This window comes from Corvus brachyrhynchos, unplaced genomic scaffold (assembly GCF_000691975.1).
Source record: "Corvus brachyrhynchos isolate BGI_N302 unplaced genomic scaffold, ASM69197v1 scaffold142, whole genome shotgun sequence".
NCBI lineage: Eukaryota > Metazoa > Chordata > Aves > Passeriformes > Corvidae > Corvus > Corvus brachyrhynchos.
The window spans coordinates 6319941-6331733 of record NW_008237226.1 but is presented as its reverse complement, the minus strand read 5'-3'; the positions used below and the strand labels follow the sequence as shown (position 1 = coordinate 6331733).

At 37.7% G+C, this 11793-nt stretch overlaps 1 protein-coding gene across 4 annotated transcripts in view; it reads left to right on the top strand.

Moving 5' to 3' along the window:
* ICA1 (islet cell autoantigen 1) overlaps nucleotides 1-11793 on the top strand; it is a 59345-nt gene that overhangs the window by 35854 nt on the left and 11698 nt on the right. For 2 of the 4 annotated variants that reach the window (XM_017729325.1, XM_017729324.1), the window contains exons 9-11: nucleotides 6042-6136; nucleotides 8138-8187; nucleotides 11619-11681. In XM_017729325.1, the coding sequence (XP_017584814.1) occupies nucleotides 6042-6136; nucleotides 8138-8187; nucleotides 11619-11681 (208 nt within the window). The remainder of the gene's footprint in view (nucleotides 1-6041; nucleotides 6137-8137; nucleotides 8188-11618; nucleotides 11682-11793) is intronic. The other 2 variants (XM_008629935.2, XM_017729326.1) reach the window with 1 other exon arrangement.

Sequence of the window (11793 nt, the reverse complement as noted above, 5' to 3'; positions counted from 1 at the left end):
AGGAGACAGTTGGGCATAGCTATCTTGATATTGCTAGTAATTGTCTTCAGACTCACCAGTTAAACTCCAAACCAGGGAAGAAAGTGTCCCCTTTACTTTCCCCCTCCCTGGGCTTAGCTTGGCCAGAGTTCTGCTCAGGAGCCTGGGCACCATGCTTGTGGGCTCTTCGCTTACCTTCCTGATGTTAAAAGGTTTCTGAGGATGTTTTTGTCTTTGCTTTGATCCAAAACAATTTCAGTCTAATTTGTGTAGGTAGCCTGTATTGTTGCTAGGTAGGTATTCTTCATGCTCTTTTGTATCTAAAAATTTGAACAACACATAGGATGTTTCAAGACACATAGTAACATTTGGACACCTTGGAGAGAAACTTGGAGAGAAAATGCACCTGTTTTGGTGTACTCTTGTGATGGAGGATGAGAGATATTTGGGGATGCTTTGTACTTCTTGAACTTCCTTGTGTGAAACATTTCACTATGATTTAAATTTGCAATTAGATTGGGAATCTATGATAAAGAAATACCATCTATATTGAACCCACACTTGTAACAAGTACTCCCTTGAAGCAAAAAGTAAATGTAAAAATGGTTATGAATATTGTAGGATTGTTTAGGATGCATCCTAACTTTGTTATGAGAATCTTAACCAATTATATTGCTCATCTCCTACACTGAAAAGATGTGATTTCCTGGTTTTGCACTGATATGTATACTGATAAATGATGCCAATCAGGAGATAGTTTAAAACTATAGGATTTCATGTAATTCTGTGCTTTCAGAAAACAGCTGCTTGGGAATAAGACTGTGTTACTGGCTTTTAGTATCAGGGTTTTTTTCTTTCAGTCTCTAGAGTTATTTTCTATACCAAAATTTTCTCCATGATCTCTTGTCCCCCAGCTATTAGTTTCTGAGCATTAAATGTTTACTAAGATGATTAAATCAAAATTTGGTGGTTGCATCGGGTGAGATTGTGTTTCCTAAGAGAATAGATGTCTGCTGCTACTTCAGATGCATTACTAGGCTAAGTGAGCTCTGTTTGTCACTTCTGAAGGGTGTGGTGAGTCCCAGCTCACCTCTGCTAAACCTGGGTGTGGAATAAAAATAGATGATTATGGTTAGGGAACTAATCCCTACCATTCATGTCATATGTTCGTGCCAGAGTGGCTATATATTAAAAAGGAGCTGGAAACTAATTTTACATTGAGATTATGTGGTATTTTTTTTAATCAGCTGTAGCTGATCTAAGGTAGTGTAGTTTCTGATGGAGAAACTTTTGGTTGAAAACTGTACCTAATGAAGATGCCATGTCTATTGTTGACTTTATGCATTAAAATATACAATCAGAATACATAATGGCTTAAAATACACATAAAATATTTCAGTGTGCCCATTCCTACATTTAATTGGAAGTTATTTTTCTTACACTATTTTTCCCTGCCTTACACCATAAAAGGGGTCTTTCTTAAATTAAAATTTTGAATTTGATGCTTGTAAATAATTTTTGTCTTTTATGATTCCATAAAAGACAAAATCTTGCTCATACAAATTAAACTGAATTAAACTAAGCATACGTGAATGTAGGGCTACTGCTTTGCTTTAAAACAAGAAATTATTACAAGTTAATATTTGACTTAGATGTAGAATTTCTTACTGAAAAATTAAGAGGTGCTATGTACTAGAAAATTGCTAGTTGTAGTTTGTAGTATAAATATATATTCATGTACCAGGTTTACCTCAGGAAAGAGACTCTGAAACGCCTCTTGGGATTGTTTCTGGAAAGAAAACACTGTCTTTAGAGATGGTTGCCAAACTCCCTTAATGAAAAGCAGCCCATTTGTTTTCTTCGCTTCAGGGTATATGCAGAGAGCAGTATAATTGTGCTATTGCAGCTGTATTTCCTAACTCTGAGTTTTATGCTTGATGAAAGATGATTATTAATGTGCTAACAACTCTATGTGTAGTGATGTAAAAAGTTACTGTATCTATCACTTTAATATTACATATGATGGGCTGCTGTTTTGGTAAAGCCTTTAAGGTTTCATTGTCTTGAAATAAACATATACCAAATGAATTCAAGTTTATTTCAGGGGCTACTTTTCATGAATAATACCTCTTTCTAGTTTCTGTTACCATTTATTTGCCTTAGTTACTTAAAGAATAATTAGTTGCATTTTTACATTTAAATGCTAGGATACCAAACTTCCTGAGGAGTTCATGTTAGCCTAGAAATAATAATAGGCTTGGTAAGGGAGTCAAAAGGCATAAATCTCAATGCATCTATTTTTTTTTGTAAAGTGGAGTACTGTTTTTTTTATTTACTTTGTGAAGTGGAATACTGCTGCCTGAGCTCCTTACATGGAGTACTCCTTTGGAGTACTCTGTCCAAACAGATGCTACAACACTGTTGCCTTCTGCTGACCTCTGCTGTAGTTTGGTATCCTCTCTTGTTTCTGTTTGTCGCACCATGACTTTACTCATAGACAAGATTGCCTATGATTTTTTATCTCTAAGGGTTTTGAGGAGGTGTGGTATTTCTTTTCTTGATGAATGTCTGGGAGGAAATTCTGAGACAACCTGCTTTTCCTCTTCCTCTTCAGCTCTCCCCCCAAATGAAACATTCAAGTTTCTGTCTCCTCAGTGATGTTGCACTTCATCATAAATGTTGTGACATCTTGGGATGTATGCCTGGCTCCTGAAACTGCCCTTAGCTGTGTTGCTTTGATTCTTTCTCAGTCAAGAAGTGCATTAGGTGGCCAAGGCACTTGGGAGGAGCTATGGGTGAGCTGAGTGCAATGTCAACACCGATGATTTAACTGCAGAGGGCAGGTTTTATCTGCAGTCCAGATGATCTTGGCTTGACTTGAAAGCAGCCTAGATGCAGGTGAAGGAATTTAGTGAGTGAGTAGCAGTCAGAAATGGAGCCTGAGCTGGAACCAGAGTTAAATCTACAGTGGAGGAATCCCTTGGCTTGGATACTTACTCTGAGTACTGGGAGCAGGTGAAATATCGCTGGTGACTTCTGGTGTTAGAGATGGACACATCAGGCAGAATGAATGACTCTGAACTTGCTCTGGTAGTGTGTATGGTCTTATTCTGATTTTTGTAGTAAAAGATTAAAGAAGCTAGGAAGATAGGTTTCTAAATATGCAAGGATCATACTTTAAGCCACATACCTGGTGTAGCTCACAACAAAATCTGTGCTAGTCCCCGTGAGCAGCCAGAAGAGTGCTGTGAAGTTACACATCTGTGTGCTCTGAGCAGCCAAGGCAGGGGTGCATGCAACTGAGATGTGCTTGCTCTGATCTCAGTCTGGGTTGTCGTAACTCTGTTAATTCACTACACTTTCTAAATGATGGGGCTTCTTCCCTTTTTTTCTAATATAACCTGAAACAATTAAGAGAACATCATGGTTTCATTTCTATGCCTGCTGAGAGTAGTGATCACATTGCTGTGGGTTCGTGTTTAGAAAACAGTTGACGTTGGCTTTTTAACATTCCGTTTCATTTCATGCACATTGTCTAGCTTTTAAAAATCTTTTTGAAAAGATACCTCAGTTTGTAGTGTACCTCAGGATGTGGAGTAGAGGGAGGCAGGGGTGAGGAAAATAATTTCATTATTTGCTATCTGATTTTGAGGGAATATTGTCTGAATAAAATTGTTGCATGGAATTATTGCATCATTGCTTATTTTTAACAATTTTTATCATAATCGCCATTAAAACCGAAGCTGTATTTCAGAGCTATGTTTATTTTTCTAATACAGGAAATAGTAACTGCCATTATTATCATGCTGCTTCCTTCCCAAGGTACTTGTGAACTCCATTTCTATATGCTGTTTCCGTGGTTTGATCACAGTCCTTTAAATATGGATTTCCTGAAACATTGATGAAGGAAACTTCATAGAATATAGGTCCTTAAAGAAGGATGCTTATTTACCTATATATTTTTGGTGAATATGCAGAAGATTTTACTTCTAATAATTTTCTTTAACTTGTATAATTAGGCAGTGGTTAAAGTAGTTCTGGTTTTTTTCCAAATCCTTTACAACCCTTTTGGAGCAGGCTCTCAGGTGCTATACTTGGTAGCAAGCAGAGCACCACAAAATGTTTCACCATCACCTCCTGATTCAGTGGACTGTGTGTCCTGTTGTGAAGATGTCCATGGTGGTTCAAGTGCCCAAAGCAGCACAGTCCCTATAATGCAAAGCTGCTTTCTTTCTCTACACTGCACTTCTGTGCAAGTGTAGCGGATATTTGTATGTTCTTGAACTGTAGTCCAGGTCTTCTTAGAGTCAATGAAGTAATTTCCATTAATTTTAATAGCATGAGAAGTTCAGTCTAATGAATACCCAGTACCAATGCAGGGTGACGTTCATTCATAGGTTACCTAGCTGAGCTGGCTGGTGTTGTTATTCAGCATGCAAGAAGTATACTTACATGGGGTTCTGGTTAACACTGTTGCAGTGTCAAAAAAAAAGTGGCAACCACAGAATAAGGTTAATTTCTTTAGGGCCTTTATTATTGCTGCTTTTGTGACCTTCATCTTTTGACCACATCTGTAGTGCTGAGGGTGCTTATGACAAATTAATCAGCAGTTCTAGGTAGAATTAACTTAGTGAGAGGGGGAGAAAAAAGCAACTGCAGTACATGACAGATCTGTAAGTTTAGTTTCTAAAATACTGAAGTGTAGATTCCTCATACAAACAAGTACTGAACCAAGCAGAAACTGGAATGCTCCTTCTGGGGACTCCTCTGTCCTGGTTAACAAGCAGTGCAAACAAGACCTGCAACATGTCTCGGAATGCTCTTCTTGTGACAGATGAGCTGGGCACTCTTAACTTTTATTCAATTGATTAGGCCGTGGTTTTTTGTTTTACTTTTCTCATGAAACACGTTAATGTTTTGTTCACATTCCAGATGCAAAGCCACTACATTTTTGTGGTTTTTAGATGTGGTGCAAAAAGTGACTTCTCTCTTTTACCCTTATCTTTTTGTGGGAGCATGAAGAGAAGCTGGGGTGAGATGCACTACTATGACTATGAGAGCAATATTAATAAATTTAATTACAAATGGTCAAGACTTCTCATGTAACATGGTTTTATTTTTCAGAAACCACGTTGGACTTTAGAAAGAAGAAATTTTTTTCACCTTCACAGCAAAACCATTTGACAGAAATAGAAATACTTACATGGCTAATATCTGCTATTACTTAATTACTGTGTTCCTTTATTTCATTTTTCAGACAGAATTCCTAATTGATGCATAACAATGACAACCAATAGTATATTTATCACTTCAAAGAGTCAGTCTATAATGCTTGTGTTGGCTTCTTCCCATCTCCAAATTTTGGTTATAAAAATGCTGACCATGAAACTGCACGTCATTATCTTGTAGCACAGCCTTTCAGATTGCAAAGGGACAGTAGGGTTTCATAATACTACACCTGGCCTTTGTCAAACCATCATCCAAGATTTTAACCCTTGTTTTCAGATTCAGGATACAAGCAGTATCTTCCCACTACCACTGCAGTTGCCAAGTTTGTGTGAATAGTTGTGGAGGGAGAAAAAGAGAATAAATAAGGAAAGAAGCAGTATATGGTGAACAAACAGATGTAAAGAATTCTCTTTTCTCATCTTAAAACTAAAAAGGAAAAGAGGGAGGAAAAAAATAAGCAAACCCCCAAAACAGCAAAGAAATACACCACCTGTGCCTGCTTTGCACATGGTATAGATAGATTTACTTAGAAATACTGGAAATATTTACTTAGAAATACTCATTTAGAAATATTAGAAACAGAACATGAGTATAGAAGTTGCCAAGTGTCACCTTCTTATATAAAGTGTGTTCATAGACTCAATTTGAATGAGTATCTTCTAACACTTTTAATTCTGCTTGTTTGAGTCAGATACAATTTCGATATAGTGCAAAACCGTTCTTGCTTGATTTCTGTTGGCTCTAGAATGAGGTTTGATCTTAAATGACACACTTTAGCTTCCCTGATTCTAATTTTTTTTCTTCTTTACATTTATATTATGGTTATGATCTAGAGCTTGCAAGATCCTATGAATAAACTGACAGAAAAAGCGGAAAAGGAGGACCTGCAGAGTGAGAGCACCAATTCAGTGGAAGATCAGCAGAGTCAGTAAGTCACATGTCCTATATATCAAAATAATAACTATTTTTGTCTATAATCTGCTTTCTGGTTGCTTAAGTCACCAAACATAAGTAGAGATACAGACACAGCTAGTCTAATTCTACTGGTTACGTCAACAGAAAAATTCCTGAAATGTTGTAATGTGTACATGAAGACTAATAAACTTGATGGTGACATTAAGAGCTTTAAAAAGGCCCTTATGTGATTTTCATCTTTCTTAGTCCTCTTTTTAATTTTTTTCAGCTTTTGTTCATTTTTTCTTTATTAAAAGAAATGGTAAACAGCTATACAGGGGAGAAAGATATATGAGCATTGTATTTCTCCTTTCAGCAGCATCTCCTTTCACCTGGGAATAGGATATAGATTACTGATTGCTCCAGGCAGCAATTAGTTTTTGTAATGTATACATCGGTTAGTAATCCAATGAAGCAGGAGGTACTTAGTATAAGGTACATCTAAGTGAGCTGATGCTGTCAAGTTTTGAATTACCTGTAGCTCTGAGCTTAGAGAGACTTATGAATGGACTGCTGTGGGGAGAGGAGAACAGGAGAAAGAGATGTGATCCCTCCCCTACCTGACCATCAGGATTCGGTTGCCAGGAGATGCAATGTTGATATAATCCTGCTGCCACCTGTTGTTTTGACTATCCCTGCTTAAATGAAGCACCCAGCAAAGGATCAGTTGTCAAAAAGCAGAGAACAGCTTGACTGATTAGTGGATTTTGCTTGGCTATTTATAATAATGAATTTTTAAAGAGTTTAGGTTTTCTGTCCTTTTTCTGGTTTAGATTCAGAACCACTGACCAATAGCACTTTATAAATTGGTCAGATTTGGTGCTGTTGACATTAGAAAGGACTTGACCAAGTACCATTTGGCAGGTGGTTGTCTTCACAGCACTTACCTCCATCTGTTGCATCTCATGTGACAGTAATAGTTTAATAAATAGCTCTTTTCCTCAGTGTTGAATATAAAGTTCTAGAATGAATGTGTGATTTATGCAAGATGTGTGCGTTGGCACCTACCAGGAAATGCATCAGATGCCATGTCATGATTGTACTTGTGTTTATTTATGGATTATCTTTGTCCTTGTCTGGCATAAAACTGAGGGAAAAAATATGTCACCCTTTTGCTGTCTAAAACCATAAACAAACATCTAAGATTCGAGAAGAATTACACAAAACAAAGCTTGTTAAATCCTTATGAGCTCTTCATTCACAGTAAACATTCATTATTCTAGAATTTGGCCTGAATGGAATTTTCCTCTACCACAGGCCTACCCCCAAGAGCAAGGGAGGTGTCTCTTTCTGTCCTGTCACTAGAGGATAGGAGGAATGTGCCCACACAGCCCTTTTCACCACCACAGCCTTGTGGCTGCTTCATTCCCTGCTCCTTGACAGGCCTTACACAAAGTCATAGCAGTTAGAAAGGATGTATTCTTCATTGGAGAGATCACCTTTGTATAAGAATTGCATGTAAACCACACCTTTTTTTTCTCCCGTTGAGAGCTTTTTTCATCAATGCTGCTGATCTGTTACTTTAGAAATCTGCTGACAAGGGGCAAAACTCTCCTGACTGTTGATTTTTAATTAGTTGCTGTTAAAAAGAGAAGCGCAAAGCGGTTGGTTGTCATTTTGGGGGAGAAGCGGGGAGGGGGCTGGGGAACAGTTGTAGCTCCTTCATGATAGTTATGAAAGACCAAATGTCTTTCAAAAGGAAAAGCAGAATACATGACCCTTTTCATCAGAGGTGGAGTCAGACTAAAAATGGAAGCTGGTAGGTTCTGCTAGTTCAATCTAATTTTCATTTTCAACAGACTTCTGCCAATGAAACAATAAAAGGTAACAAACAGACCAGCAAATGCAGGAGTCCATCTGTTTATTTGTTACTGATATGAATCTGTAATGATTTGACCAAAAAGAGGAAAATGTATTGTTATTTTAGCGCCTTAGAATTATTTTTCCTTTTTTTTTCTTACTCTTTCAAATTAAGGTTGATTTCATTAGATGAGGAGAGCCATACCAAGGAATCAAACTATTCAGGTATTTTATTTCATGTTATCATAACTCCATAAGTGCTGTAACACTTGGATTTTTTTGTTTGGTTTGGTTTATTTCCTGTATAAGCTTCACCCAGCAAATCCCTACAAATGCATGAAACCTAAGGCCAGGAGAACCTGTTAAAACCAATCTCTTACATATTTCATCCCACTGCATTTCATTCAGTCATTCTCAGATAGGTGAAATAGCTTGTGTTACAAAACCTAGTTCTTACACGGGGCAAGTACCCTTCAAGAAAGGGACCTGCAGGGTAGTAGGTGAGACAAGGAAAGTGTGCCACTTTGCTCACTAGATTTACTCCAGTGGTTAAACTGTTCTCTGTGAAAAACTTGATGAATTCAGTGGAACTTCTGCCCAAAAGCGAGGCAAGATCATACTCAGCTGCTGCCAATGGCCTTATGGGTAGTTACTACCCAGTGATACAGCTGGGCTCCGAATGGACGTGCGCTGTGAAAGAAAGCGGGGAATGGACACAAGTGACAGAAAGGGAAATTCTGAGTACACACTAAGAAACAAGTGCTTGCAGTGAGGGTGGTGAAGTGCTGGAAAAAGTGGAATCTTCATCTGTGGAATTCTTCAAGACGATCTAACTTTTTCTACTAAATTAATGGAGAATAATTTTAATATATTTTATCCTTCATTAAGATACTTAAAAGGTACTACATGAAAGTCAAGACTACTCTGAAATCTTTATTTCAATGGGTTAATTGTATTGATGTCTTGAAGTCATCATCTAATCTTTACTTTTGAAGTTTTTGTTTCCATTCCACTGTACAACATCCCTTTTCAAATATGAAATACATAACTAGACAAGACATTTCTGATGTTGTTCTCATCTGTCATGTTTCTAGAAGGTAAAATCACATTCCTGTTTCTGTATCCAAGAAGGACATCCCATTTTGCTGCAGCATCAAGTTTGAAGCTCATATCTGAATGCATTATTTACCAAGACTCAGTTCCTTTTAGTCACGGCTTTCCAGGATTCATTTGTCCTTTCTACAGCATGCCTTGTATTCCTAGAGATATAACTTATGACTTGGTGGTATTAAATTCTCCCAGTTCTGGCTACAGAAACGGAATGACTGGAATGACTGACCAGCTCTAATAGTCTGTTAGTTGTTGGCACATTTTTTTCAAGAGTGATTTTGTGTTTACTTCCAGATGACTGCTAAAGCCATTGACTAGCAATGGATAAAACAGTAAGCCTTGCAGATCTAAACTAGAAACACTTCTACTTTGCAATTATTTCTCCTAACAATGTGTTTTTGACATCTGTTAGTTTTCACATTCCTAATCCATTCAATATGTTCATTATAGATGTTAACGCAGTGCTAACTTTTTAGCTGGAAGGCTGTGCAGTGCAAGTCAAGTTGTTTCTAAACAAATATCTTTACTGAAAAAAGCTCTTAGTTATATTGAAGAATTAAATTAGCTGGTTTTTTTTCAACTAGGTCTGCTTTCCATAAAAGCAACAGTAAATTATTATAGGAGCATTTATTATGCTCACGTTCTTTTGCTGAATCCCATGCTGAATGGCATTGGGGTAATGTTTTAACTGGGAGTTACGCTGATCTACTAGCCTGTAGTAACTCGCAGTTACTTGAGTCACCCTGTTTAATTATGGTTGTTGTTTGGGTGGTTTTTTGTAATAAAGACACAATATTAGGACTTTTCCAGTGTTTCAAAGTTTCACCCCTTTTGCAGTTAGTTAAATCAGCTATATCTTTGATAAGATATTTTAATATTCATGGATACAAACTCTGACTTACTTTTTCTTAGCAGATGTTTTCTAGAATCTCAGTTACTTACAGACTGTAAAATATTTCACCATAATATAAATACCTTGTTCTGTCTCTTTCTCCATCACCCCTAAAAGGAACTGAAGTGTTTTGAAAAACTTCTAACTGGTCTTCTAAATTTTTCCGTCTTCATACACTAGCAGGTCTGTGCCATTGCTAAGATTTTTTTTCTTAAACTACCCCGTATGCTCTAAAGTCATACAGATACAGTGCTTCTAGTGAGGGAGCTGTGTTGCTTCTTAGTTTTCCTCACCAACTACTTCTGCTTCATAACTTCAATTTTTTTATCATTTGCTCTGCATTTTCACTTACTATACTACAGATCCCTTTAAGATTGGCTTCGTCATGTGTACCACTCAGCTGAGGCAGGCTTTGAGCAACAGTTGTATTCTTTTCCCCTCTGCCAGACAATTTAGGCTTGGGGTTTTCCCCTTTAGCTTTGTGCATTGTGTTTTTATGAAAGCATCATGTGTATTTGTTCATGTGTGTTTATCCCTCTCCTGCCTATATCTACATAGAGTGCAATCAGATGTGCTTACGGGCTCTTAAATGACCTGCTGATTGCAGTGCTGGGAGCACATTTCTGTCCTAGCAAAGCCTTATGAAGAGAATATGATATGAACAGCAGCAAACTGTTCTGTTTCATTTAGTTCTGAACACACCTTGAAGTTTCCCTTGGAAGAGATTGGCAAGTCTCTTGAAAGAGTTTGGGGTTCAATTTTTACTTCCCAATAGAGAATTCTATTTCACCTTTCCAGCCTCTTGTGTGAGGCTTCCAGCAGATGGGCCTTCCAGTTCTGGCAGTACTGTGGCCAAGCCCTTCCTTTGCCTTTAGATCTACAGACTTAGTTGTCTAGGAGCTAGATTGCCTTAACAGTTAATAAGGGAGAGAAAGGCATATTCAGCAGTAACTCATCCCTCTTGTTTTGCTACATGTCTTTAATGGGATTAATCACCTGACGGGGGTATCTTTCTCTTCATTGATAAACAGAATCTAGATGATTGTTTTGACTCCATGTCTAAGAAGCTTGTTGAGAATTTAAGTGGTGTTTTGTCACCTAATAGCCTATAACTCTCAGCTCTACATTTTACTCCCTATTGGTCTTAGTCCATTTATTTCCCTGTGGAGGAGGTGCTGTTACTTATTGCCTGGCTCAGGTGAAGACTCCTTCTCCCTGTTCCCAGAGTTGGTGTCATGAGGAAGAACACATTGTAAGGAAGGCAGTTTAGAGAGCGACACGGTCTTGGCACTTTTGTGCACTCTCCTGGCCTAGGTACAAGCTTCTAAAAGAAATTTCTCTGCTTCTGGAGGACAGGAGAGACCTGTCTGATTGTTGCAGTTGCCTCAGTTGGGTGCACTCAGCCTGGAGAGGGTAGTGTAGCAGACAGGGACTCAAAGGAAGATCTCCCTAAGGTTGTTATTCAGAAATTTGCCTCACTTTGAAATGCTTGTACCTTGGATCTTTCATTCATTGTGACCAGGCTCATTTTAAACATGACTCATTTAAAACATGAATCCCAAAACCATTGCATGTTGATCTTAGAATGACATTGTTTCTTAAGCATGGTCTCCTGCCAAGTGCAATTTGACGTGTTTATGGATCTCGATTACAGCTGATGATGGCAAGGATGTAATTTCCACGTTACAAGGACATTGTAACCACGAGCAGAACTCAGGTGAAGACACTTAAGAAAACTATCTTTACATGTGTACATAGTGATTGTCAGTGTACTGCAGATCTTCCTTTGTTGCTTTTAGTTTTTCTTTATTTGTTCTTTTTTTTTTTTT